Source organism: Melanostigma gelatinosum (genome assembly GCF_949748355.1).
Source record: "Melanostigma gelatinosum genome assembly, chromosome: 13".
Lineage (NCBI taxonomy): Eukaryota > Metazoa > Chordata > Actinopteri > Perciformes > Zoarcidae > Melanostigma > Melanostigma gelatinosum.
The window spans coordinates 19,713,302-19,739,756 of record NC_136646.1 but is presented as its reverse complement, the minus strand read 5'-3'; the positions used below and the strand labels follow the sequence as shown (position 1 = coordinate 19,739,756).

The 26,455-nt window shown below is 42.6% G+C and overlaps 2 protein-coding genes across 2 annotated transcripts; one reads left to right on the top strand and one right to left on the bottom strand.

Moving 5' to 3' along the window:
* Nucleotides 1-761: 761 nt before the first annotated feature.
* On the bottom strand, nucleotides 762-4,020 carry natd1 (protein NATD1). The gene is made up of 3 exons (XM_079281125.1): nucleotides 3,882-4,020; nucleotides 2,896-3,014; nucleotides 762-2,422 (listed from the first exon to the last, which is right to left on the bottom strand). Exons 1-3 carry the CDS (start codon nucleotides 3,982-3,984, stop codon nucleotides 2,306-2,308), a joined length of 339 nt encoding a protein of 112 aa, XP_079137251.1. The 5' UTR covers nucleotides 3,985-4,020; the 3' UTR covers nucleotides 762-2,305.
* Nucleotides 4,021-21,612: 17,592 nt separating this feature from the next.
* On the top strand, nucleotides 21,613-26,129 carry kcnj12b (potassium inwardly rectifying channel subfamily J member 12b; the record flags this gene model as incomplete). Its single annotated transcript, XM_079281989.1, has 2 exons — nucleotides 21,613-22,104; nucleotides 24,721-26,129. The coding sequence occupies exon 2, from the start codon at nucleotides 24,861-24,863 to the stop codon at nucleotides 26,127-26,129; it is 1,269 nt and encodes a 422-aa protein (XP_079138115.1). The 5' UTR covers nucleotides 21,613-22,104; nucleotides 24,721-24,860.
* Nucleotides 26,130-26,455: the final 326 nt, after the last annotated feature.

The window sequence follows — 26,455 nt, the reverse complement described above, 5'->3', positions numbered from 1 at the left end:
CAAGCAGAGTTCTTTCCAGCTCACCCATGTTAGGGGTGCTCACCCAACAGTACACAATGTGACAGTGTAATTCTTAATACTGTCACTAGATGGCGGCAAATTCAAGTTTGCAAAACTCTTCCAGTTTTTCTTTAACCTTTGTTGCAGGATGTTAACACAAATACATTTAAATTACCACAATATACATACATAGTTTGGTGTAGGAGCCCAATTCAATGTGATGTTAACTATTCACTTGTATTTACATGTTTAACTGTAATCACTTCTGTTTCTACTTTGAATGTTACAAGGATGTCGTTGTAATTTGTTATAGTAAGAAATACATGTAAGTGACAGAAAACTGTCACTTTAAGGACACTGCGACAGTTACTGACAGTTGTGAGTAATATCTGAAGCAGTATGGAGCCGCAGTTTTCCGACCGTGTTATGAAACGTGTTAAATGGAACGATCTACGTGGATTAAGTTGTGGATAACCTGTGGATACTTAGAGTATGTCGAAGTAATCAGCGTACTTTTAGGAAGAAAGGAACTTGATTGACTGACTTGTACGAAGGAAATGGATCTAATGAACTATGTGCTGAGGACAAGAAACACGCGTCAACTAAAGGTTTACTTACTGCTAAAGATTTGGACGCTACATTTAGTGTACATACAAAGTTTTATGTGTCTCTCTAAATTACTGCACTACTTATGCAAAATATATTGTACAGTACCTAATCTCTTTAAAGTTGGCTGTATGTACAAACTTTGACATTGATAATGTGATGAGTATTGTTTTATTTATTCATATATAGCAAGAATGGAAAGAAAGTCAAAAGCACAAAACAATATAACAAGAATTGGTAAACACATATAAACATAAACACAAAAATGAAATCATACATCGGATATCTTGGTCTATCAATAGGTTTGTGTCACCTAAGGAAGGTTTTACAAAAGGGGAAGTGGATTCCTGCAATTAACTCGGTGATTAAAGCAGATAAAGAGTCTGCATTTCATGTTGTGTGTCCTGCCAGAGTGTTGAGCAACCTGAGGTGCTCTTCTCCTCAACACTGAAGATTGTCAACAGCAAAAGCTCACGAAGAGCCAAAAATACACTGGTTTTGTTTTTAGTAAAACATTTCTTCCATGATGACCTTTATCATTTTTACATCAGCTGGTGAAAGCAGCCATGTGGGTACAAGAAAAAAACAGATCAAATGACAAGAAAAAACAAGCATATAAGATCCGGCCATCCAGTGTAATTTTACTGAAAAACGGAACGAAGGACAATGGACACCATACAATGTGAATGCCCTGAATATAACAGTGCTGTTTTTTTAAGTGCTGGTTTGAGCAGAGATATTTATCCATATCCACACTGAAGCGTTGTACCACACAGTGACGAGGTTCAGACCCAATTTATCACGTGTGTCTAATATTTAACATGTGCGATGGAGAAAATTATGAACTTTGTCTTCAAAGTTCGCCATCCTCGGTTTGTGTTCTTTGGTTTACAAATCCCTGCATCCATGATCAATTTAGGACTCCAATAACAAACAGTACATTTCTGTTACTTAAAACAGTGGGAGTGGATATAGTAACAGTGGAACCAAATTGAGATTTTGGGAAAATAAAATTCCAAATAATTACCCAGTATCCACCGAATTAATGCCTATACCTTTCCGCAATTTCATAGAAAAAATGACATGACGTTTCAAAGATTTGTTTAGCATTTACAACTTAGCAAATTAGCATTTCAGCCTTTAAAAAACTATTTGTAAGAAAGGCGGCGAAAGAAAAAAGAACATTAATAAAGCCAAAGAATATCAGAAGAGGGTCGAAATATAAAAGTCATCATAGTTTGAGCCATCGCCATCACCATCATGGAGAAAGACACCTGGGTCGGTCATCTAGCAGCGCTGCTCACATCCGATGAGTCCAAAGGAGGACAGGAAATATGCATCACATCCGTTATCTTTACAGGCCCGGCCTTTGCTTCCCATCAGTGAGCATCCTGAATGTTTCTGTCTGAGGTAACAGGCTTCAGCTTGGGTTAGTTTATTTGCTAATTTTGTTAAGAGTAGTGACCAGCTGATTCACTTCCTGTTACTGGTGTAACACCTGTGTTTCCAACTCGTAGACCCAACGTTCAGCTCACGGACGTCTGTGCCGTGAGATCGGTCGTCTCTGGAGTCACTCAATGTCATGTTTAACAAAGCCTGGTGGGTCCTTTGTTGTATGTCAGCCTGTAACTCCAAAGCACGATGCCACACAGTATTTATTCCACGGGAGTCTCTTTCTCCTTCTCGGAGCCATGTGTGGTCATTGATAAATGTGTTCAAAGTACTGAGGCTGAGGATTCTCTTTGACGTATTTCTGAATGTACCAGCAGGTCAAGTGAGCTTTCAGGTCCTCTTCCACCACAAAATCCATGGCTGCCTGCCATCACAGAAGCACACAATCACATCTCAACGATTCTGACAGACATTTTTATCAGACAGCATTTTACACACTCCACACTTGGATTTTTTATATTTTAGTACTTGTTGTTGTGCAGTTCAACTACATGCCTGAGTAAGCTTCCCAGATATAAGTGGTAAAATTACAAGCAAAGTCATTATATTAAGATAATCTTTCACCTTACAGCTAATCAACATTGTAATCTGGGTTCTGCCTATGTTTGTATACTGTCTATAACATTTAAAGGTGTTATATATTAGAAATGTGAAAAGATACTAGCTGTCAAAATGTAAACAAAAAGGTTGCCCGGCCAACAACATCCTAAACACATGAATATTTGAAAAATAATAAAAAATATAAATTGGGCCTTTAAGAAATTATCCAACAGAAAAACTCCCTCTCCTCTCTTAAGATGATGACAGATGAAAATAACCACCCTGTGTGAGTTTTACCTTGGCCAGGTGCTTTGCTATTCCTCTACCTCTGTAAGCATCTGGAACTTCAGTGTGTTGCAAGTCCACCGTCTTCTTCCCGACATATTCATACAGAAGAACGGCACGGTCGTGAGATCCTGAGGGAAGACAGAGGCCATAGTTCTCGGTTGTGTTTGTCTCCACCCAACCCCAAGTAACAACCCCACCTCTCGAGGGGATACTGATATTACATAAAAACGCAATTGTCAATGTTTAAGGTCACAACTGTTACAGCAGATTCATAAATATTGCTCACAGTGAGAATCACTGATGACCACCACAACACACAAAAACTCCTCATGCATGCAACACAATCTTATGCCAGATTAACTATGACATGTTGGCATTTAATTTATTGATCAGGTTGCAGTAGCAGCTTGCATAATTTACATAATATGTAGATTGAATCTACATATTATGTAAACACACATTAACAAGCTACAAAACACCTGTTTGTTTTCAGTTTATCATAAACTTAAAAAACCCAAAGCCAAGAACAAAGGGAAATAAGTTATATTTAGTTACATACTTTGGTTTGAAATAAAGGTGTCAAAATGAAGTGCTACTGCCCATATATGGATCTGATTAATAACATACACTGTATGTTTTATAAAGGAGGCATAACTGATTGAGGTTGGGGAGAGGAACTAGGTTATTATTCGGTAACTCCTTAAGTAATGACTGATATTCAGGAGTGTCTAAGCTAGTGAAGTTACAAGTCAAGGAGGTCAGCAGCTTTGACCAAGAAGCCCTGTCGTCGTTTCAGTCCTGACACGAGCCAATATGTGAATAAAGACGTGACATCCCTCCTGTGTGAAATTAATAACGCCTCTGTGTCGGAAACGGCAGCTGGAGTTATCAATAAGTGCACGACGACGATGTTGGCAGCGAGAAAAAAAAGCCACACAAACCTCTGAGCTAACATTAGCCAAGCTAGCATGCAAATGTTTACATGTCGAACTTACCATTTAGTCGTATAACAAACTGCCGACGCTGTTTATCGTGTTCCACTTGTATCTGAGAATTGTTTGCGTCGAAGACATTATTTGCCTGTGCTGCCTGGGCCATAGTATCTCGCTACAACCGACGATGACTGCTATGCTACTCTGCAGCTTTAGCTAACCCAGAAATGGCTACATGAGATGATGAACAGGCAAAGCAAAACACCTCGTCCAACGGAATCAGCTGTGAGGTCACGTGATGTCAGCCAGCCAATCAACGCCGGTGCTGTCAGAGAGGAGGAAAGATAGATGCGATGTTGGTCAGTCACACGTCATTTTTTTTAATTACAGACGTTTTTTCTGCATGCCATAGAGAAATGTTGGAGTTCAAACCACCTAACTTTCAAACCAAAAGTAAAACGATTTAAATAATTGTAACGTTGGCCATCTTAGTTTAGTTAATTCGTCCAAAGGTGAGGTTATGGGCTCAGATTTGACAAAGAAACACCCATTCACCCATTCATATGCATGTACCGGTATTAGGTTTTATTTATAAAGCCATTGATGGCCGAAGATCAAGTCAGTGCTTTTACAACCTGCACAATCCGCTAAGTCAGGACTCTTGGAGCCTCCTCTAATTGATTTCTCTGTCTCGTGGTTCGGCCACAGATTGATGGCCTCTGCAGTTGGTGAGGCTGCATCTCTAAAGACTGGAAGAAACCGCCTATGTCTGATGGCTTTCCAATGCTCAAATGTGATCAAGTTCAAGTGTGTGTCTGTGTGTGCGTCTGTCCATGATCACAGTGTCGGTCAGATGGCACTTAAGCAAATTAAGAGCTCTTAGGATTAAAAGGTTCTCTCCGTGGTGATTGGATTGCATGTGTCAAAGAGTCCATGTTGGGATGGGGCTGAGCAGGAGGTGCGATGTTTGACTTTTAAATATTATCGTCCTCAAAACTGAAAACCATACAGAACTTAATACCTAAAAGTCTGTCTTAATGTGACATATTTTCTCAGCCCACCAGTGTTCAGCCTCTGCTCTTGCACTCTTTTTTCTCTCCCAAAGGAACCAGCAGCATTAACAGTACCTGTACATCTAGAGGTAAACCGGCTGGCTGCCAGACGTCTAAACCCAGCGTTAGTTGTGGAAGGAGCAACAGCCTCAGCGGCAGAGGCAGTGATTCAACTGCTAGCGGCAGTAAGGCCGGTGGCAGTTTGAGAAGAGGCAGCCTCGGCCACCAGGGTATCAGAGCAGCATCTCGCTCAGCCAGACCAGCTCTCCGCCTCTGCAGCAGCCGGAGCTTTTCGTCCCTCCACACCTCGTCTCTCACGGCTGCTCCGTTCACGAGAAGCAGCCGCTCTCTCAACAGACTCGACCAAAGGTCCACCGGAGACGGTAATTTCATTCATATTTAATTTGTTTATTTACAGTTCTCAAAATTTTTTACAGAATATTTATCCCAATTCAATTATATAACAGTCAATCTTAATGTGGTGGCTCATTTTTACAACTATTCATGGATGCATTTTCTTAAGTTGCTCCAAATCAAAGAAGTGAAATTTACAAAAAGAAGCTCTAAAATTTTGTGAGAAAATAATGCCACATGTCACTAAATAATTTTTTTAATAGTTTTATATACAGCTTTTGTAACAGATTCAGTCCATTCAGTTCCAAGTTCACAAGTAACAAACCAAACCGATGAAAAGAAAGAACTGAATGCTGGTCAGCTGTCTTCCTCTGACCAGCAAATCAGGTTTGTTGTGTATCTTTTTTTTGTTTGTTCTTTAGAATAAGAGGCTCCTGGGTTTTTTTTTGTTTTATGGTTGCTTTGTAAAATGCTTTTGTGCTTTAATTCAAATTATTAACTGTCAGGATCCCTGTCTGACCTGAGGCCTCCCATGGCCACACCCTTGAGTGTGCACAGCTGAGGACACTACCGCTGATCACCTCCTGCTGCCTGACACACCAGACTCAGGGCCCACTAATGAGGCTCCTGTCACTACATAAGCTCTGGCCCTGCAGTCTGGGGTTGTCAGGTCGTACCGTCTTTCACCCGCGTCAACCCCGTGGCGTCCTCTGCCCTCCTCGTGTGTACGGATTACACTCCGCCGCTCTGCCCTCCTTGTGTGACACGGACTACTCTCGCCGTCAAGCTGCCAGCCCTCCGGTGTCGAGCCACGGGCCTCACACCGTCGATCTGCCACTCTGGTGTCGGACCACGGGCTCCACACCTTCACACATTCGAAATAAAACCTGTTAATCGTAACTTCTGTCTCCTGTGGTCTTGCGTTTGGGTCCTACCTGTGAAAAATAATTGTATTTGTGAATTTAAACTGCTGCTCATTTCAAGAACCTTCTACGTCAGTGGTTAGCAATCATGCACCATAAATATGCTCCACAGGGGAACAGACATAGTGATACATACATATTGTTAAATTTCATATCACAGTGAACTTAATTGATTCTTTGTACAACCTTCTGTGCACCAGGTGTGACAGATGCATCATCGTGTGTTGATGGAGCTGGTGACAGCTCTACTTCCACTGCAATGCTGTCAAATGTTGAGTGTTTTGATGAACATTCAGATACGCTGAGTAAAACTGAGCAGAGTTGGCAGCAAGTTATAACCCCACCGCGCAGCGACGAGCAGCAAGTATCATTAAACTTCACTCGTGAGAGCACAAAAGATAAAGATCAACTTCCCTGTGAGCAGCAAACTGGGCAACTTGTCAAAGAGGTGAGATTATGCTTGAGAGTGTGTGTACATAATTAAAACAGTTGATTAAAAAATGTTCACCTGAATGCATTAACAAATGAATACCTGATTTGTGTGACAGTTTCATTGCTATTTCTCTACAGCTGGAACAAACACAGAAGCAATTGTCTCGACTGCAGCAGTTAAACAGGAATCTGCAGGAAGAGCTACAACAAGAGAGACGGAGGCATTCAAGAGAAAGGGTTCATACACGGGTATAACGCAGAAGACACTCAAACATATACAATATGAGCATGCAAAGCACAGTTTGTCCCAATTACAGCTTACTGTTGTCCTGTAGAATGATCTTCTTTCAAACTCCGACTCGGAACAAACATTGGCTTTACTGCGACTGCAGAAGATAAACCATGACCTCCGCTTTGAGCTGGAGGCTAAAACTAGGAGCCACGAGAAAGCCAGGGAAGTTGACCTGCGGCAAAGGGGAGATGTCTTAGCTCAACAAGCACAATTACTTGTCGCAGGTGATGCCACAGCACTTGCACAAGCCCATCTGGAGCAAGATCGCCTGCGTTTCCATGAGCAGCAGACGGAGTGGGAGCGTTGCGTGGCCTCCCTGAAGTCCCAGCTGAGTTCCAGCGAGGAGAAGAGGAGGGAGGCTGAGGTACGCTTCACACAGCTGCAGCAGGAGTTGCAGAGTTACCAAAGTCTCCAGAAGGAGACTGAGCACTTGCACAAACATCTTCAAGAGGTGACAACTGAACTTCGTGCCAATGAGGAAGCGCAGGCTCAAAAAGAGGCTCGCCTGCAGAAGCACCTCACGCTCCTTCAAGAAAGTCAGGACAGAGAACGGAGGAGCTTGGCCTCCAGCCTGGCACAGGCAGAGCAACACTCAAAAGAACTACAGGAGCGACTGGACAGAGATGAACAGCAGGCGGAGGGCCTGAACAAGAGTCCGACGTGGACCAGGGACATTGAGGAGGCTCAACAACAGCTTCAAGAGGAGCTAGCCTGTACAGTATCTGCTGTGCAGAAACTTCAAGAGGAAAGAGAGCAGCTCGATCGTAGCTGCCAAGAGCTGCAGATCCAGTTATGTGAGGCAGATGGGGAGATGAGCAGGCTGAAAAGCCGCTTGGAAACCGAAGAGACGCACTACTACAATCTTGAGCACTCATACGAGAGAGTTAGCGAGGACCTGCAGCTGGCCTTAGGGAAGGCGCAGCAAAATGAGTCTGAAACACAGGACATGCGAGAAGGCTACGAGAGGCTCCTGGACAGGAAGGAGCAAGAGCTGAGTGAAGTTTTGCTGAAGATGGAAGTCTTAGGTAATAGCCTGGAGGAGACAGAAGTGAAGCTGAATGACGTGTTGAAACGTTGCACCAGTAACTCTTCTCAACCAAAGGATGAATCTTTAGACTCTGATCAGCAAAATGAGAGACGAACAACTGATCACATAGGTGACAGCAGGCCAAAGGAAATAAACAGTGACCCAGAAAGGTTTATGTCTGTGATCCAGATACTTGAAACCAAGCTTTATGTAACAGAAGAGAAGCTAAAGGATACCATGCAAAGACTGCAGGAGCACCACAGTCACACCAGCTGCCAGGACCCTCACCTTTGCTCCCAGCTCACTCGGAGCCGAGCCAGTGCTCAGCACCTCAGTCTGCTTCTTCACAGTCAGGCCAAGCAGAGCCAGCGCTTCGCCCAGGAGACAGAAAACCGCTGCAGGATGCTGGTTGGTAGGTTTCAGGTCGCACTGAACATCATACATGTCTGCAGAGGGAGGCTCCGGGCCACTCCTATTAATATTACAGACTTTGAGAAGCAACTAGCCACCGTTGCTGCCTGCCTTCAGCAAGGAGAGGAAGTTGCAGAGAAACAGCAGCATGAATCACACAACGGCAGCAAAGGAGAGGGCAAGGTACTCAATGACGAGACATTAGCTGAGAGCAACATTAGTGCTCAAACTAAACCCACTAGTACGTTACCCTCGGACGATGACGTGGAAAGTGTTGGCAAGTGTTTATCGAGGGAACTATTTGTTGTAGAAAAAATGGTGTCTGTCCTTCAGAGTCAACATGGCCTCGTGCAACAATCCTTACCACCAAGAGAGGACGGGGGGGATTTGGCACACAAGTACAAAAGCATAATCGCGCAAAGAACAGCTTTAAAAACAGTAAAAAGGACCCATTCTGGGGGAGCAGAATGTGACTACAATGGATGTTTAGAGAGGGCCATCGGTGGAGTCTGTGCTGAAGCAGAGCTCATTTATGCTGCCTTAAAATGTCAGCAGCAACATGAGAGCGTGACTCAAGTAAATCATCAAGAAGTTCAAAGGAAGAGTCTGGCAGATATCAATCCCCCAGAGTTGGCTCCTTATGAGGAGCAAGTGCAGGGAGAGGATACAGATTCAGAAGGAGCTGCCAAACCAGTTGAAAAGGTTGAATCTGATGTTCAAAAGGTAGAGGCAGAGAAAGAACCAGAGTGGTTGGAGAGACTTGTATCCCGGCTGCAGAGAAGGGCTAATTTCTTACACCAACTCTGCCGGGAGGTTTCTGATGGCAATGCAGTAGAGTGCAGTGTGGATGATAACTGGGAAAATGCTTCAGCAGCTGACTTAAATTGGATGCAGGAGCAAGCAAAGTTGATTTATCTGTCAGACAGGCTGCTCTTGGATTTAGAGCAGCAGCAAAGTGTGGTGTTACAGGACAAACTGCAAATTTTGTGCAAAGAGCAGGATATCACATTAAAGGATAAGCAGGAGACTTTTAATCACACTTTATGTCAGCTCCAGGAGGACAACATTGTATTAAGAGGAGAACTAGAGCGTGCAGAGCAAAAGATAATGTCTGTAGAGACTGGGAACCAGAGACTCCTGGAAGATATACGGAAGATCAACGGTTACCATGAGGAACAGATGAACAAAATGGAAACTGAGTTTCAAGAGAAGATAAGGGAACTGCAACAGATCCACGAAGAGGAGATGAAACACGTGCATGGTTATTACACCAAGCCTTCCAAAGAGAAACAGACCAGAACATACTCCGAAAGTACCTCCGCCCTAACAGACCAGACCGTGATGGAGAGAAAGCCGATGCTGACAGATGGTGCAGCAGCCATGAGAGAGACTTATCAGAAAGATCTTGAAAAACACGAGGTAACAAAGACCTTATTTCTCTTCCATAAATGCAAGTAAGTGATCACTGATTTTAAGAGAACTTGTTCTAAATTTTAATATAGGCATCCTGTGATCAAGAATTCGCTGCCATGGAGGCAATGCACAGGCAGCTGATGGGTGATCTACAGCAGCAGCATCGGACGGAGGTGGCTGCACTTCTGAAGGAGAGAGACAAGCTGCTAAAGGAAGAGACGGCTGCCACAATGGCAGGTAAACGTCTTCGTCTAGTGTTAAAAGTTATTTGAAGTTTAACAGAAATGAACTTACTCTAACTTAACAATGGTGAAGAATCATGCAAGTCTCCACATCTTTCTACAGCCATTGTAGCGATGAGGAGAGCTCATAAACAGGAGCTGGAGAAAAGCCGACAGTCTCAGCACATGAAGGAGAGCGCTGACGCCACACAACTGCACATCGAATATGAGTGAGCGACAACTGGTTTCTTCATTTTCTTTTTTTTCTCTTCCACTTCACAGAATATTGATAATTGATAAATAATGAATGACGCTTTAATAGCTAGCAGATAAAATGCCTTTACCCCAGGTGGAGTTCCACAAAAACATACAAACAAATGCTAAAATATGCACTCATATTGTACTTTTATGTATAAACACATAGGAGTCACTCCACTTTCCAGTTCCAGTCAGTGTCAATATCTTAATATAGAAAAAGCATTGGCAGCATCATCTCTGTCTCACACATTTGAGGTCGGACTAACGAGCTCTGAATTGGCAGCCGGTGTGGCAAATCTGTCAATGGTGCTGATACTTGGGGAGTGACATGGACACAGCATCTAATCATATCGGAGTAAATCCGGAGTTAGAGTGACCTCATGTTTAAATTGGCATTAATGTCCTGACTGGTAGTGTTAAGGCCACAACTTCTGGACACAGGGAGAAATCGCCCCCCCCCCGTGCAGCCATGCTGTCTCAATCGCCTCCAAAACACAACAGCAGGTTAAAGTAAAAATCAAATGGATTTATTATCCAAGAAGCATAAAAACAGATACAAACAGTTACAAACCTAATCACACAATTATTAACAAAACAAACCTATATATATAAAATCAAATGTGAGATCCAATCCGAGCCACCCAGAAGGCTGGTCTGCCTCCTCGGTGGCCAGCAGAAGATCTGAAATTCCCCCGTGCTTCAAACCCTTTGTCCCCTCAAAGTTGCATTCCTCAGCTCATCGATCAGCTCACTGATTGGCTGAAGTCCAACAAGCCCCACCTGGGCCTATGCCACATTGTCCGAAACTTCACACCTCTCCCTGCCACTTTCACACCACCCCCACTCCAGCACATTCCTCAAACCCCATCTCACAGACACTGAATGCATGAAATAAAACTTAAAACCCTCACAATTCCCCCTTTACTCACTCTTCAGAGTGAGTACATGAAACAGTTGTATCCATCAATGCATCATCCACTCATAACTGGTTGCCCTGTATATTAAAAGCATTTATAACAGTTATCGTGTGGCATTGCTAAAGTAAGTACAAGCTGTTGAGGGAAAAGGATTATTCTTTACACATAGGTGTCATCATGATGTGTAAGCAGAATAGGTATTACAAATTACATGCTAAAAACAGCAGACAACACATTGTGCCTCTAAGGTCACATAGTTCTGGGTGTTTCTTCGTCGTCCAATGGTGGGGAATTTGCTTTTCACTCATGTAAGTGTGTATCTCTGTCAAAAAGTTCAGGTGAGTCTGTGAGTGCAGTGACTGTTCAGGTAGCTCGTTCTCGTGTGGGTGGTGAAGAGAACTGTCCATGACACCGCTCAGCTTGCCAGTGACTTTGTCCTTTCCGGTTGGGGGTTGTGGAGTTGTTTGGGGGAAGGGGGGTTAATGCAGCCGCTGTCTCAGTGGGTGTAACCAGCTCTGCTGCCAGGATCATCGGTGTTTTTTAAGTCAGTGAATTGAGTCTGACTTGCTGCCAGTCAGACATGTCCTTTCACACCATTCCTGGTCCTCGTACCAGAACACATGTGCAATCTCCACCTTTTACAACTCAGATTGTGTGGGAGACAGAGAAACAGAGACAGCAGTATTTTTTGTCCAACAAACTCATTATACATTCCACTTCTCTCTCTTCTCTAAGCACACTCCAAGTTGATCACATTTTAATTGGCAAAAACTGCCTTTTTCAAGGAACCCCAATTTAGTCCACCCTTATATTTGCCTCTGGTTTAACAGGCTATTTAGCTTTATCAGACCCGAAGATATTTCTCCAGTCCGCCCGACTCCACCAAATGCCTGTTATCTTACTTATCCGAATCACCCACACGATTGCTTCTAAACAGTAAGCTGAGCTCGACCCGAACAACATGCCCCAAAGAGTTACAAAAAAACACCGCTTTAAGCCCCTTCAGCCACAAGTATCCAGTCCGCCAAGCTACAAATCACTGCTTTTAAACAAGTTATCTTGCTGACCCAGCAATGCACAAACTAAGCCAGAGCGTCTCCCAGCCTATGCACGCCAGTCCGCCAAGCAAACAACCGTTTATTAATCCAATGTGGTGATTTTAATTTTAATTTTTTTTTTTTTTTCTGTATTCTCCATATCACATTGCGGGACTCCAACCCGGCCTCTCTGAGGTCTTATTTAGCGTGGGACTCCAACCCCGCCTCGGGACTCTAACCCGGCCTCTCTGAGGTCTTATTTAGCACATTGCGGGACTCCAACCCGGCCTCTCTGAGGTCTTATTTAGCACATTGCGGGACTCCAACCCGGCCTCTCTGAGGTCTTATTTAGCACATTGCGGGACTCCAACCCGGCCTCTCTGAGGTCTTATTTAGCACATTGCGGGACTCCAACCCGGCCTCTCTGAGGTCTTATTTAGCACATTGCGGGACTCCAACCCGGCCTCTCTGAGGTCTTATTTAACACATTGCGGGACTCCAACCCGGCCTCTCTGAGGTCTTATTTAGCACATTGCGGGACTCTAACCCGGCCTCTCTGAGGTCTTATTTAGCGTAAATGTCAGGAGAATGCACTTTTCCAGCTACAGGTTACTCTGCGGTCTTTCTCTGTGCCCAGATGCGGCCCTAAGGGTCTATGCGGTCCGTGAACACTTTCGGCTAAGATTACCAAAACAGATTTTTATTAAAATGGCTCTGCTCACCTTTTATTCGTGTACACTCCGAAAGTATCCGCGGTCCCACATCCCCGTCTTAGAGTTCGTCAAGTCCCATCTGGGGTGCCAAATTTGTTAAGGCCACAACTTCTGGACACAGGGAGAAATCGCCCCCCCCCCGTGCAGCCATGCTGTCTCAATCGCCTCCAAAACACAACAGCAGGTTAAAGTAAAAATCAAATGGATTTATTATCCAAGAAGCATAAAAACAGATACAAACAGTTACAAACCTAATCACACAATTATTAACAAAACAAACCTATATATATAAAATCAAATGTGAGATCCAATCCGAGCCACCCAGAAGGCTGGTCTGCCTCCTCGGTGGCCAGCAGAAGATCTGAAATTCCCCCGTGCTTCAAACCCTTTGTCCCCTCAAAGTTGCATTCCTCAGCTCATCGATCAGCTCACTGATTGGCTGAAGTCCAACAAGCCCCACCTGGGCCTATGCCACATTGTCCGAAACTTCACACCTCTCCCTGCCACTTTCACACCACCCCCACTCCAGCACATTCCTCAAACCCCATCTCACAGACACTGAATGCATGAAATAAAACTTAAAACCCTCACAGTAGTTACATTGATTCCATGCACAAGTTATTTGGACATGTACCTGTTATATAACTCTTTATTGGCAAGCGATTTGCAAGATCAAACTTTGGGAAATACAATCACAGTTTTTCTATCATGTCCATGTTTCCCATTTTTTCCAGTTGTGCTTCTTGTAGACTCACTATTTCTTTTTGGGAGTTGTTTTTCCCCAATTCTTCATAATAGCTTTTTAATGTGATATTAATAGTGTTTTGACCAATTGCTTCCTCCTTGTACACCTTTTTGTTGCATCATTTGTGCTTCTGCTTTGCCGCTGCAGGAAGGAGATCCGGTTGATGCATAAGGAGCTCGAGGTGTTGTCGGTTCAGCACACTCAGAAATGCCTGGAAAACTCTCAGCTGAGCCAGGACCTGCAAGATGAGAGACAGTCCTTGATTCATTACCAAGAGGAAAACCAGGAGCTCAAAAATATGCAGGTACAATCATTTTCTTTTCACAAAGGTAGCTGAGCATTCTTCATTTGTATTCAATTAAAATACCCACATGTAGATGGCGTAAACAGTGTGTATGTATTCATAAAGCCATCTATAAAGTGCATCACCGTCTCACTCTGTCCCTTGTTGTCCCTTCAAGAGAGAGACAGATGAAATGTCTCAGCTACATTTCTCGCGAAATGAGAAAAAGTCACATGTTGCCCCTCCAATAAATGACTTTTATGAGATGGAGGTATAGTGTTTGTGATGGTCTCAGTGGTTTGTATACATTTGTGTTTTTCAGCTAAATTGACCCGTAGTTTGAGTGTCTGTTCTGCCATTAACTTTATCTGTGTTGAATCCAATTTGAGGTTATATTGTATATACATACATATGTAAGCGTGCTGGAAATGATTCAGTTTAATGATAAAGTTCCACAGGTATATCGTGCATGTTTGCATTTATATTCCTGTCCCGCTTTATCATAACACACATGTGTTGATGAACTTATGTTGCAGGCGATTCTGCGGGCGAGGGAGGCAGAAATGCAGTTTCTCAGACAGGAAGCTTGTTCTCTCCAGGAAGACTTGAAGATTGCTCGACTGGTACTGAAACATCTTTAAACTTGCAATTGTAATGCTACTAATTTAAACGTGTTATTTCTGTGCCCTGACGGTCTGACAAAATATGTTTGAAAAGAGCAACTTTGTACAACTAAAAAACTGACGTTTGTGTGTGTGTGTGTGTGTGTGTGTAACAGGACAAAATATACGCTGAGAACAAGCTCAAGGCCCTCTATAACAGCCATGAATCCCGTCAGGATGTCAACAAACTATTGGAAGATGTCAAGTGCGCCACTTGGTCTCCAAGCGGACACGCTTCAGGACGGACCCTCGGTAAGACACTTTTAGTGTACATTACAGGATGTTATGATCATTTATGAGATTTCTACTCACACACACATTCAAACCTGAGAAATAAGCTGATTCACATTCTTGCTAAGAGTTAGATGAAAAGATTGATTCCACTTTCACATTTGTGCAGTAAAAACTGGAAACGAGGGGAAACAGTTCACCTGCCCAAAGGCAACAAAATTCAAAAACTGCATTTCTATTAATCTCCTGATCTAACTCTCTTCAAGAAAGTCAATAAGTGCATTCTCCAAAATGGAGAACTACTCCCTTTATGTCCCTCCTACCCTCTTGTTTTCTCAGAGGACACTGTGACAAAAACAAGTAATGCTGCTTTTCTTAAGAAAACAAAATCAACCCTCACACGTCAGATCAGAGTGAGATCAAAGGTAACATGTGTTGCTGCATCACCTGCTTTGTCTATTGATTAATGCAAAATGTTCCTTTCAAATGAACCATTTTAAACCTCCACATCACAGTGAAGTGATTCCATCGTAATAACTACAGATTAAGAACTTTCACACTCTCTTTTGTCTCTGATTTTTCTTTTTTGTGTGTTTGGCTTGCAGAGTTTAAAAGACGGCCTTTCTGTCCAAGAAAGAATGAGGTTGTTTGAGTCATTGTGATCAAAACAAGATGAGCAGGTGGAATCTGTGTTTCAGAGTAAACCTGCTGTTTGGTCAGTGCAGTTTGAACACAGAGTATGTATCTCTGTCTATTATGTGCAGCTGTTGTTGTTACACAATATGTGTATGTGTTATATTATGTTACTTTTTTACCATGTAGAATTGATTGTTGTTGTTTGTTGTTGAAGTGATATGTGCAAAATACATATTTGTGTGTGTGAGAGGGAGAAAGAGAAAGCAGCATCAGAACACCACTAGAGGGAGCAACAAACACTGACTTTTCTAGATGAACATTTTTAAAAGGTTACTATATAATATAAGACAGTAATGACAAAGACATTATGTTTATATTTTGGACATCAGTGCATTGCACTGTGTAACTTCTAAACACTGTCTGTGTTTTTATTAGAATTACTGTGTGTGGCATCCGTTATATAAAAACTGTTGTTGACATATTGTACCACTAGATGTAGCATAATACAACATGTACCCTGCCAGCAAAGACGACTTCTGAAACAGAGGTGATGTCAGTTCCTGTTTTAAAATCTGTTCCGCTCACATGTAGCCGTTTTATTACTAGAAATATTTGAGCTGCAAAAGGTCAATCATTTTCGGAAGGTTATATCTTTGATATCAGTATCTGAAGACATTAAGCTTGATGTGTGAATATTTTGTATTCTGGCAACATTGTCATATGAATTCAGACAATAAAGTATTTTCCTGATAACCAAAGCACATTGTTTATGTTTCTCCGTTTCTCTCTGACAGTATCTGGTTGTGAGAGTAAGTAACTGTGTTGTAAGTAACACATTATCAGTGGCATGCTGTGAAGATAGATCGTTTTTATTGTCCTAGAGGGAAATTTGTTTCCACAGACCGTACATATCCCTCACAGAAACATACAAATATACACAATACATGAAATAAACACTTGGTTACATCTTTTTATTCATGCCCATAGAAACACATGTTAAGTTAAGTGGGATAAAAATATGAGCGAAACAATCTCCTGATACATTTGGATGTGAAACTACTAAAAATAAAACCGAAAGTTAGTTAGTTTGAGGACAAAGTGTGGGTGTACACTCACAGGTGTTGATATAACAGAGTTAGGAACATACTAACTACACAGTGTCCTGAGTCTGTCGGCCAACAAAAGCTGAACCAAGAGGTCTCTCACTGTGCAGCTCTGCTTTTGTCAACAACAGGCAACGACAGTGTGACACAGAATGAACCTGAGCTCTCAGGAGCCCAGCAGCAAATGAAGAGGCTGGTGCAAGAAAACCCTGACGTCCGCTCTGTCCCGAGGGACTGCACATACAGTACAGTACCTCATTAAATGGAGCATCGAGTCTGCACAGAGCCTGCAAGTGATGATAACACACTTCAGCAGGGTCAGAGTCGGAGGGGTTTTAATAGAGAGCCCAAACATTTTGTGGGTTATTAACGACTAAATGCTGTTGATATTTAAGTGCCACACGTTACTCAGAGATAGGTTACACTATTTGTCTCAGTTAACCTCTAAAACTTAATATGAGTAAACTATCTGGAATTTAAAATGGAGAGCTTTTTTTCTGTGTTTCTTACTTTATCCTGTTTATCCTTTTCTATGGAAACACAGAACTTTAACAATAAATGTTTACATCTCCAAAGGTCTGATTTCTTAAAAATATAAATCCTAGCTCCCCGTGTCCTTACAGAACCCTTAATTAGTTCCCTGGAGTCCTAAAGAGGAACATCGCACCTCATTAAAACCCAACACTCTTCTTTCCTTCCTTGTGACTCCTGCGTGTGAAACGTCATGTGAGCCAACACTTTGAGAGAGCAAAGCTGTTTCTTAATGTTATCCATCATGGATGGAGTTGGCTTCCTGTGCCATTTTAAATTACATAAACACCATTTCTGCACTTGTTTCCTGAAGATCAACATGTTTTTTAATTTTTATAAGGTAAGATATGGTAATCCTTTATTAGTCCCGCAATCTTAATTTCAGGTTTGCTGGCTCTGAATCTTTCATCTACTGATGAATTCTATAAGTTCTGTGGTTGAACGCTTTAGAAAAAGCTGGACTAGAGGTGAACAAATGTGTTCATTCATTGATTCGATCAGCAGAAAATTTATCTGAAACTATTCTAATAATTGATTAATCCTGAAGTCAATCTTTGGGGTTTTGGATGTCCCCTTGGGTTCTAAAAATCTGTGATGACAATTTGTAGACATAACCACGATTCAATACAAATACAATAAAATCAGCAGATTAATTGATAATGACAATACTACTTATTTGCAACCCTAAAGTGGATGTGTGTGTGTGTGTTTGTGCACCTGCAGGGTTTGTTCTGAGTCGAGCTGCCCCACAAACGCTCCCGGTCCTAATGACTGATCAGCGGCTGAAGCAGAAACACCAGTACAGACACAGGTGCACCTGCTCGGGATGTAAAAATAAGTGCCCCATTTATTAATGCAAAGATCAATTACTGCAACCAGCACAGAGGCGGCTCTGATCAGTGAGCACAGCCTGCTTCCCCAATGATACACTTCAGTGGCATTTACATCGCAGCTGACGGGACCACGACTGCTCATTTTTCCTCACACATGTGACGCGGGTCTGCGTTTGAAAATTGGTGTGAAGAGGAAAGAGCTGCATGGACTTGTTTTTCCCCAATTTGATATGTTACGAAATCAGGTCCAGATGCGTGTGTCCTACATGCAACTCAATTGTATCAGTGTTTCCATGACAACGGATAGATCCTATGTTGTTCACCTGAGACAAATATAAATTTGTCTCCATCAGTTTGGCAACGCCAAACGCCATGGAGGACGATGAGGCTGATTGGTATTTGGGGAAGCACTTTATTGCAGTCGACTCTTGTATGTGCTGTGAGGAAAACGTGTCAGAAACAAACAAGCAACGTTTTGTTGGTGGAAAAAACAGACGTGAGGCATATTTCTATCATCTTTCAATGATCCAATATGACATTAGTTAATATAGGCACTCATTTTAGATTTTTTTAACAGGACCAGACATTGACGTTAAACTTTCCATAAACTTTTCAAATCAATTTTATGTTATGTGAGGAAAAAGAAACTTCCTTATCCACTTGTATGAGGTAGAATAACAGAACGGTTTAATCAAAGTTGAATGCAGAAGTCGCGTCACAGTGAGCGGGACCTGCAATTCAACCTCGTGTCCTTTTTGCCTACATGGTGTCCCTGTGTTCATCACAAGGTGAGAGCACTTTAATATGATGAGGCAGGTAGTTGATTAGGCTGGTCTGGAGAAGACACCCTCAGTGGAGCAGTGAGGTTATAGTGAGCAGCTCCCTGAGCAAAGTCCTGCGTCTTGTGTATGTGCAGCGTTTCTTTCTGTTGGGTGTGAGCACAACGCCTCTCTTCCCCACTCAGGCTGTTTTTGTCGATGTTGGCTGCCAACAGAGACATGAATATCACTCAGTCTCTCTGCAGTATATCTCCATCTTTCGTGTTGTGTCTCTCTCTTCCTCGCGATCACTGCTTTGTTACACAGGCCTGCCACCATTTTGCTGGAGGTTATTGCAATAGAGATAGCTCTATTCCACAGCTGCACAGAAAGTACATTTTTTTCTGAAGTTGAAAAAATAAACTTACAGGGCAACTGTAACCTAATGTGACAGCACCGACTAAGAGCTAAAAAAAGCTACAAGTTACAAACTCTGGCTCAAAGATTTTACAAATATTATTAGGTTGACAGCAGATGGATGGTTAACTATGTGATTAATTATATTCACAACAGTAATTACATACCAAATCTTACAGCTATAGATACTGTATATAGCTGTAGATAATAGAACAACGAGCAGGAGCTGCAGAACGTGAGCATGAGCAGCAGGAGTGCTGCTGAGGCTGAACTAACAGACGGCTACACAGTTGTATAATTGGAGTACCTGCCTACTCCTAAACCTGAGTGTCCTGCCAGAACCAGTTACACTCATGTCTGACTGAGCTTTAAGTAAACATCCTGTGTCTTCTGTACCACACGGGGATAACCACAACATGACATAACACTCGGTAGGAAGCAGGAGAGTTTGTGCTGATTATCTGAAAGGTTCTCAAACTGCAGCTTGTGTCCTGAGTGCGATCGAGTCTGGCCCACTTTGTGGTGCCGCAGTGAGGCGGCCTTTAAAGAACTGGCTCGGTATGAGGTCTGTCCCTATAGCACACTTCACATCCCCATCTGGTCTGCTATCTCATATCTGAAGCCATTACCCATTCACAGGCCTGATATCATAGTAACAGTGACATAGTATGGATGTAAAGCTAATCAACCACACACAGGACCACACGCCCAAAGCAACTTGTATTTTAAGGTAATTTAACTCCCTATAACCTTTCAAATCTTACATTCAATACATTCTCTGCATACATATACATATGAATGTCTGCTAAACGGTCTGAGTTACTGCTGTCATAACAAAAAGTAAATATGACCTTAAACAGGCAATTTTCCATTCAATTTAGAAAACTGATACTCAGACTACCATGGCTTCCTTGGAGGCCGTCATGTTGCAGTGTCACACAAACCTTCCAGCCTCTCTGCCCTGCGATGGCCTGTAGTGAATCTGGGCCAGGCCAGCACAAGAACTACTGGTTCTGTGTCTGTCCTGTGAAATAATTACAAACTCACGGGCAGAGCAGTGTGGCGGTGGGTTGTTTAAAACCTGCATGTTGTGGCTTGCACACCGCACAAAGCAGATTTCTATTGATCTGGGGTGTTTGGAAAAGATTTGTGGTTTCACAGAAGTATTGTGTGACAATGTAAGTGTGTCTGCCCTACGCCCTGCCCCACAGTGAGATAACTCTCACTCCAATATTGACACATTTTTAAAGTCATACTCGTTCCCCTGCCATGGCTCTATGGCAATGTCATCTATCAGTGCACCATTTTGCTTCACACTGAAATATCTCAATATATTCACATGATATTAATACATTCATGGTCCCCAGAGGATGAATCCGTCTGATCTTGTGACTTTTCCTCAAGCACCGCCATGAGGTCCACATTTGAGTTTTTTAGACTACGGTAGTTCAACTAATAGATGGATTGCCGGAAGACTTGGCACTGATATTCATGGTGCCCAGAAGATGAACCCGAATGACTTTGATGATCCCCTGACTTTTCCTCTTGTGCAACTACAGACCGACGTTTGGTACAGATATTCATGGTCCCCAGACCATTAGATGTATTCTAATGCCTTTTGGAGATCCTGACTTTTCAACTGGCGCCATCGTTAAATATAAAACCTGCCAAACTGTTGGAATTCCCATGAGCCTCACTGTACTTTGAGTTCAGTGCTAAGTAACAAATAGCAGATCCCATGCCAGCGTGAGGTGTTAGCATGGGATCTGCTATTTGTAAGTACAGTCTCACACAGGCACTAGTGTGGCTGACTCATAGTCTTGTTTTACAACTATAACTAAGGAAACAACTTCTTATTGGCCTTGTGATACACAAGTTGTTCACTGATTTCCTCCTTCACACAGGCATGCACACGCACACATGAGACAAATGAGTGATGGAGCAAGGAACTGCCTACATGGGCTTTTTAAAAGTCCAGCGTGTTCAACAGGAGCTGCTCTGCTTTCTGAATTAGTCAAAATGGAGACCACACCACCCACTCTGTGACCAGTTTGGTTTAAGTTAGAAAATAAAGACAATATTAAAGAGGATGACATGAATTACTTTGTTATTTCCATAGATACCCACAAAAGTGTAGATTTTACCTCTGGACCAATGATACATCCAATGTACATTTCTGGCTTTTCTGAAAGAAAGAGAGGCTCTAAAGAAACACCACTTTATACATTCATTAAAATCAAATGCTGTCACAAAATAATAAGGACAACTTAACCTAATCAAACCCAGAGAATCTAGTTTAACAATTGTATATGTTCTAGTCATTTCTGGTCTCGCTCGTAGACATCAGTCCTAAAAAAACCATCGCTGACCAGTGGCTGGTGCAACACTTGGTAGGGGAAGAGCATCTCCAAATGCCAAGTATCTACAGTGACACCGTGAAAGGGAGGGGGAGGACAAGAGCGGAGCAGTGAGCAATAGTTCACTGGATGTGGGATACAGAGTGGGATCTGCAGCAGAGCAAGATCACATAGCAGATATACCAAGCAAGTGTGAGAGTGTCGACTGCCCATGACTCTAAAATAAGATATGGGGTATTGATTTTTTTGATTGGACTGGACCCTCAGGTCATGTGAGCCCTAGAGACAATCAGTTTGGGTTTGCTGAGATCAAGTCGTTGTGCTGTCTTGAGGGGCAAAATTATGACTTCAGTGCTTCAACTGAGTGATTTTGTCACTTCTTGTCTGTTTCTGATCAACTGGATATAAATCGAGCAGTAACTTTGGAGGACTTGACCGCAGGAGTGCTTTTTGAGTGGAGAAAGAGACGCGTTAGAAACAGGAGGCACAGACATGATGGTACTCTGTGGCTATTTACTTTTCTGCCTCACGAGGATAGAGTGGTTCTACCCGTAACAGACGAGAAGAGTTGAAAAAAGGAAGCCTGAGGAGAAACATGCTGCAGTTTGGATAAAGACTGGGAGATCTAGAAGAAAAGGACAGTCGGAAATCAACAATTATTCAAAAACCTTGCACACAAGGTAAGCTGCTTGTAATTTTAGATTTTGAATATAATACTTCAGTCAACATTTTTTCTTAATGAGAGACCTGTGGACTGTCTTCAGTCTCTGCTGTGACACACGTCAACAGAGAAGTAGACTCATCTCTGCTCCGGCATTGAGATCACAGCTCAGCAGGCAGAGTGTGGCTCCTCAGAGAGCTGACCAGCAGTCGCACACAATCTTAGATATTAATAACCTTTGCTTCTTAGCAACCAGAGCATTCGAATCCGCACAAAATGTGAGTTTGTTTCTTTATCAATCGTCATCCTGGAGTCTGTACTTAACAATTCTTAATTAATTCTGGCTGAGTGTTTGAAACATATTTATACAGACTTTTACATATAGCTGTTTTGTTGTATGGCCAGGGTGTCACTGTCTATCTATCCATAGCCGAGTATCCGTGTTGGGGACACCTGCACAGCAGACTTTGTGACCCCATTTGGAAGTTTGCTTTTATAACTGCACGTTCTTAAAGCTCTGGGGCTTATATTTGACTGCATCTTGTCTCTTAAAGAGACAAAACAAAAAACAATCATCTCTGCCGTGTTTTCTGAGCTGAGTGTCGTCTGGTTCTCAGTCCCTGGAGTCTGCAGTGTGATGGTGTGACTGTGTCTTATTTCATGCCTTGAAATGAGGGAAATTACATCAGTGAGTGTCTATGAATTACATCTCTAATAATAATGACTCAGGGCAGCTGAACATCAATAAAGCAAGTGACATAAATTTCAATAACTAATTGAAGTGAAGCATGTCGAGTTTATAATGCATGTATGTGATAAATATATGGATGGCATTTGTCTGCTGTGTTCAAGATGGCGCCGCACTTTGTTTTTGTGCGTTATATGTAGGATGAGAGAGCTAAGCACAAGCATTTCACGGTACAAATGATAATATCCTTGAACTTGAACTACAACTTGAGTGCTTACGATGCATTCTGAAGTGGATATGAATGTGGTAAACTTAACTTTTTCATCTAGCGTCATCGTTAGGTCAAACTAAATCTGTCTTTGCTTGTAGTTTATGACCAAATACCTACAAAACGAATTTCCCATTCGCGTTTGCTGTACTTTGTGCTTCATACTGGTTCGAAAATGTTAGCATGCTAACATGCTAACATGCTAAATGCGGTGAACGTGGTGAACTTTATACCTGCTAAACACTGCAAGCATTTTAGCATGATGTTAGCATGTTAGCTGTTAGATGTTAGCATTGATGTTAGCATTTAGTTCTAGCTTCGCTGAGCCACTGCTGTAGACTTGACTGAAACATTAAAATATATATATATATATATAATACAGAAAAAGAAGGCCAATAAACTTGTTGCTCGGTGTAATGTGTGAAACAGGATCTTTCAGAAGGTTTTGGATCAAATTTACTGTATGATACTCGTTGTTGCACTATAAATACAGGTGTTCAAAGACCTAATGGCACACAATTTGCTGGAAATCATGTGATACAATTTTTTTAGTAGGACATAAAATCTAGTACAAGCTGGATGTGCTGAAAGCTGCAGTTCGGACTGATCAGAATGAAGTTCCCCTTTTTAAAAAATATTTTTCCATTGATGTGTATGAAGGGATTCCATATTGATTCCTCCCATCAAATCATTTGTATCTGAGGCCGTCTCATCTAGGATACCCAATTTTATGCCCCGTCTTTTTCAGCCCATATTATTTTCCAGTTCAGCCTCACAGGGGAATGACACAGCCTCGTCACAGTACTCTAGTGCCTCTAATAGTTGTGCCAGCTGGAGGAAACAGAATATACGTCAGATAAAATGGCAGGGCATTGGATTAGCCGGCTATTTCTGTACCTTGTTGATCAGAAAAACATTTACTGTATACACCACAGTATTTCGAATAGAGCAGGGGGCAAAGAGAGGAAGAACAGAGAATCAAATGTCTGGAAGGATACATTACAAATGAAATGTGGTTGTGTTTGAAAATCTATTTATAATAATTTCCATGTTTTTCCTGAACTGTACAGCACAAACAACTGTTTAAACGGCTTCAAAACACAGATAATTGTAAACTACATTCATCATCAATGACATTTGAACAATCAAAAGAGTTGCTACTAAATCAACAGTGAAATATGATTAAGTGAAAATACAACAAGCTTTGGCAACCAGCAGCTATTATTAGAAACCAGATCTTGAGACAGTTTCAGACGACAGTGAGCGACCAGAGAAGTCTGGATATTTTTTAAGCGAAGCATACGCAGTAAAAGTCTGTTCTCAACAAATGGTCAGATGTTGTCATAAAGTGCTGGAACAAAGAAATAGAGAATGCGTGATATTCTTGAACGTTGCAGTGAAAACAACTTCCCATTGAAGCTACTGAATTTCAGTGGCCATGCACATCATGTTCATTGGCTTTGTCCAGTGTATTCAATACGTGGTGTTTCTACTGAGGCCAAAAGCAGCAACACATTGTTAATGTTGCAAACATCAATGTATGATTATCTTGATTTTCTGTTTAAACAAATGCATTCATTTTCCACTTTTCAGGTGATATCCATACACTGTACAAAATAACATTGTGGGCAGATAATAGATAATGTTGGATACTAATTTCACCTGTCCTTCCTTTACAGGAAACATTGTGCCTCACCTCTCGTTTCCAGTTGACACTGACCCTGTTTTGGGCGGAGCTGTCCACTTCCTGTGAGCCTGGTCAGTTTTGTATGAGCCGGGCTGATAGTGTCAAGCCCCTCTGGCTGTGCCCCACCGAGGCATGAGTGTAGGAAGGGCCCACCACCACAGCTTCGTGTCTTGTGAAGAAGGCCTAAGACTAAGTACCATGCCTGCTGTGGGCAGCTTTGGCAATGGCAAGATTCACACGAGACGCAAATACCACAGCCGGTTCGTCAGCAAGGCTGGCCAATGCAACATCCATTTGTCAAACATGGATGACAAGTCACAGCGATATATATCTGACATTTTCACAACATGCGTGGACGTCCGCTGGCGATACATGTTCCTGCTATTCGGCCTGGTGTTTGTGACGTCCTGGCTGACATTCGGCTTGGCGTTCTGGGTCATCGGCCTCCTACACGGTGACATGGGACATCCCGAAGGGGATGACGGTTTTGTTCCTTGTGTCACACAGGTCAACACCTTTGTGGCCGCTTTCCTGTTCTCTGTTGAGACCCAGACAACCATTGGGTATGGTGCTCGCTGTGTGACAGAGGAATGCCCGGCTGCTGTCTTCATGGTGGTCTTTCAGTCCATCATGGGCTGCATCATAGACGCCTTCATGATCGGTGCCATCATGGCCAAGATGGCGAGGCCCAAAAAGCGTGCAGAGACTCTACTGTTCAGCCACCACGCAGTCATCGCTTTACGTGATGGGAAGCTGTGCCTCATGTTTAGGGTTGCTAATCTAAGGAAGAGCCACATTGTGGAAGGTCATGTGCGAGCCCAGCTCGTCAAGCCCCGTTTCACAGAGGAAGGCGAATACATCCCCTTGGATCAGCTTGACATGAACGTAGGCTACGACAAAGGCACGGACCGCCTGTTTCTGGTTGCACCCCTCACTGTCATACATGAGATTGATGAAGAAAGTCCACTGTTTGGCATCAGTAAACAAGATCTCGCAACATCTGACTTTGAGATAGTGATTATACTTGAAGGTATGGTGGAGGCCACAGCCATGACGACGCAGGCACGCAGCTCTTACGTGCCCTCAGAGATCCTGTGGGGTCACCGCTTTGAGCCCGTCATCTTTGAGGAGAGAAGCCAGTACAGGATAGATTACGCTTACTTTCACAAAACATTCGAAGTACCATCCACCCCCAGGTGTAGTGCCAAGGACATGGAGGAGAGAACATTCCCAACACCTGGCGCCAACTCTTTCTGCTATGAGAACGAGCTGGCCTTCCTCAGCAGGGATGAGGAGGACGAGGGAGCTGTGGAGAAAGAGGAAAACAGGAAGTGTTCATCGGAGCTAGTGAATGAACAGGGAGGTGATCAACAGTCCTCCCGTAGAGAATCGAAGATTTAACCTTTGGCTGTTGCTGCTTTTATTTGCTTTTAGATGCAGAGCAATGCAAGCGTGCGAAGAGACATATGACTGTCATGCTACTGACATGAGGATACCTTTACAGGTGGAGAAACAGCAGTACTGCTCTCCAACAGACAAGCAAGGATGAAACTCATCACATTTCTCATTGGATTAACTCTGGCTTCCCTGAGCCTTTGGGATATTTCTTCCCTGGGATGGTTATTGAGTCATGTTTCAACTTGAAGATGATCCTAGTAGTAAAGTGCATGGCAATAACATAGTTTTGTATGAATATTTTGAGAAATGCTTCATAGTTTTGGTGAGAC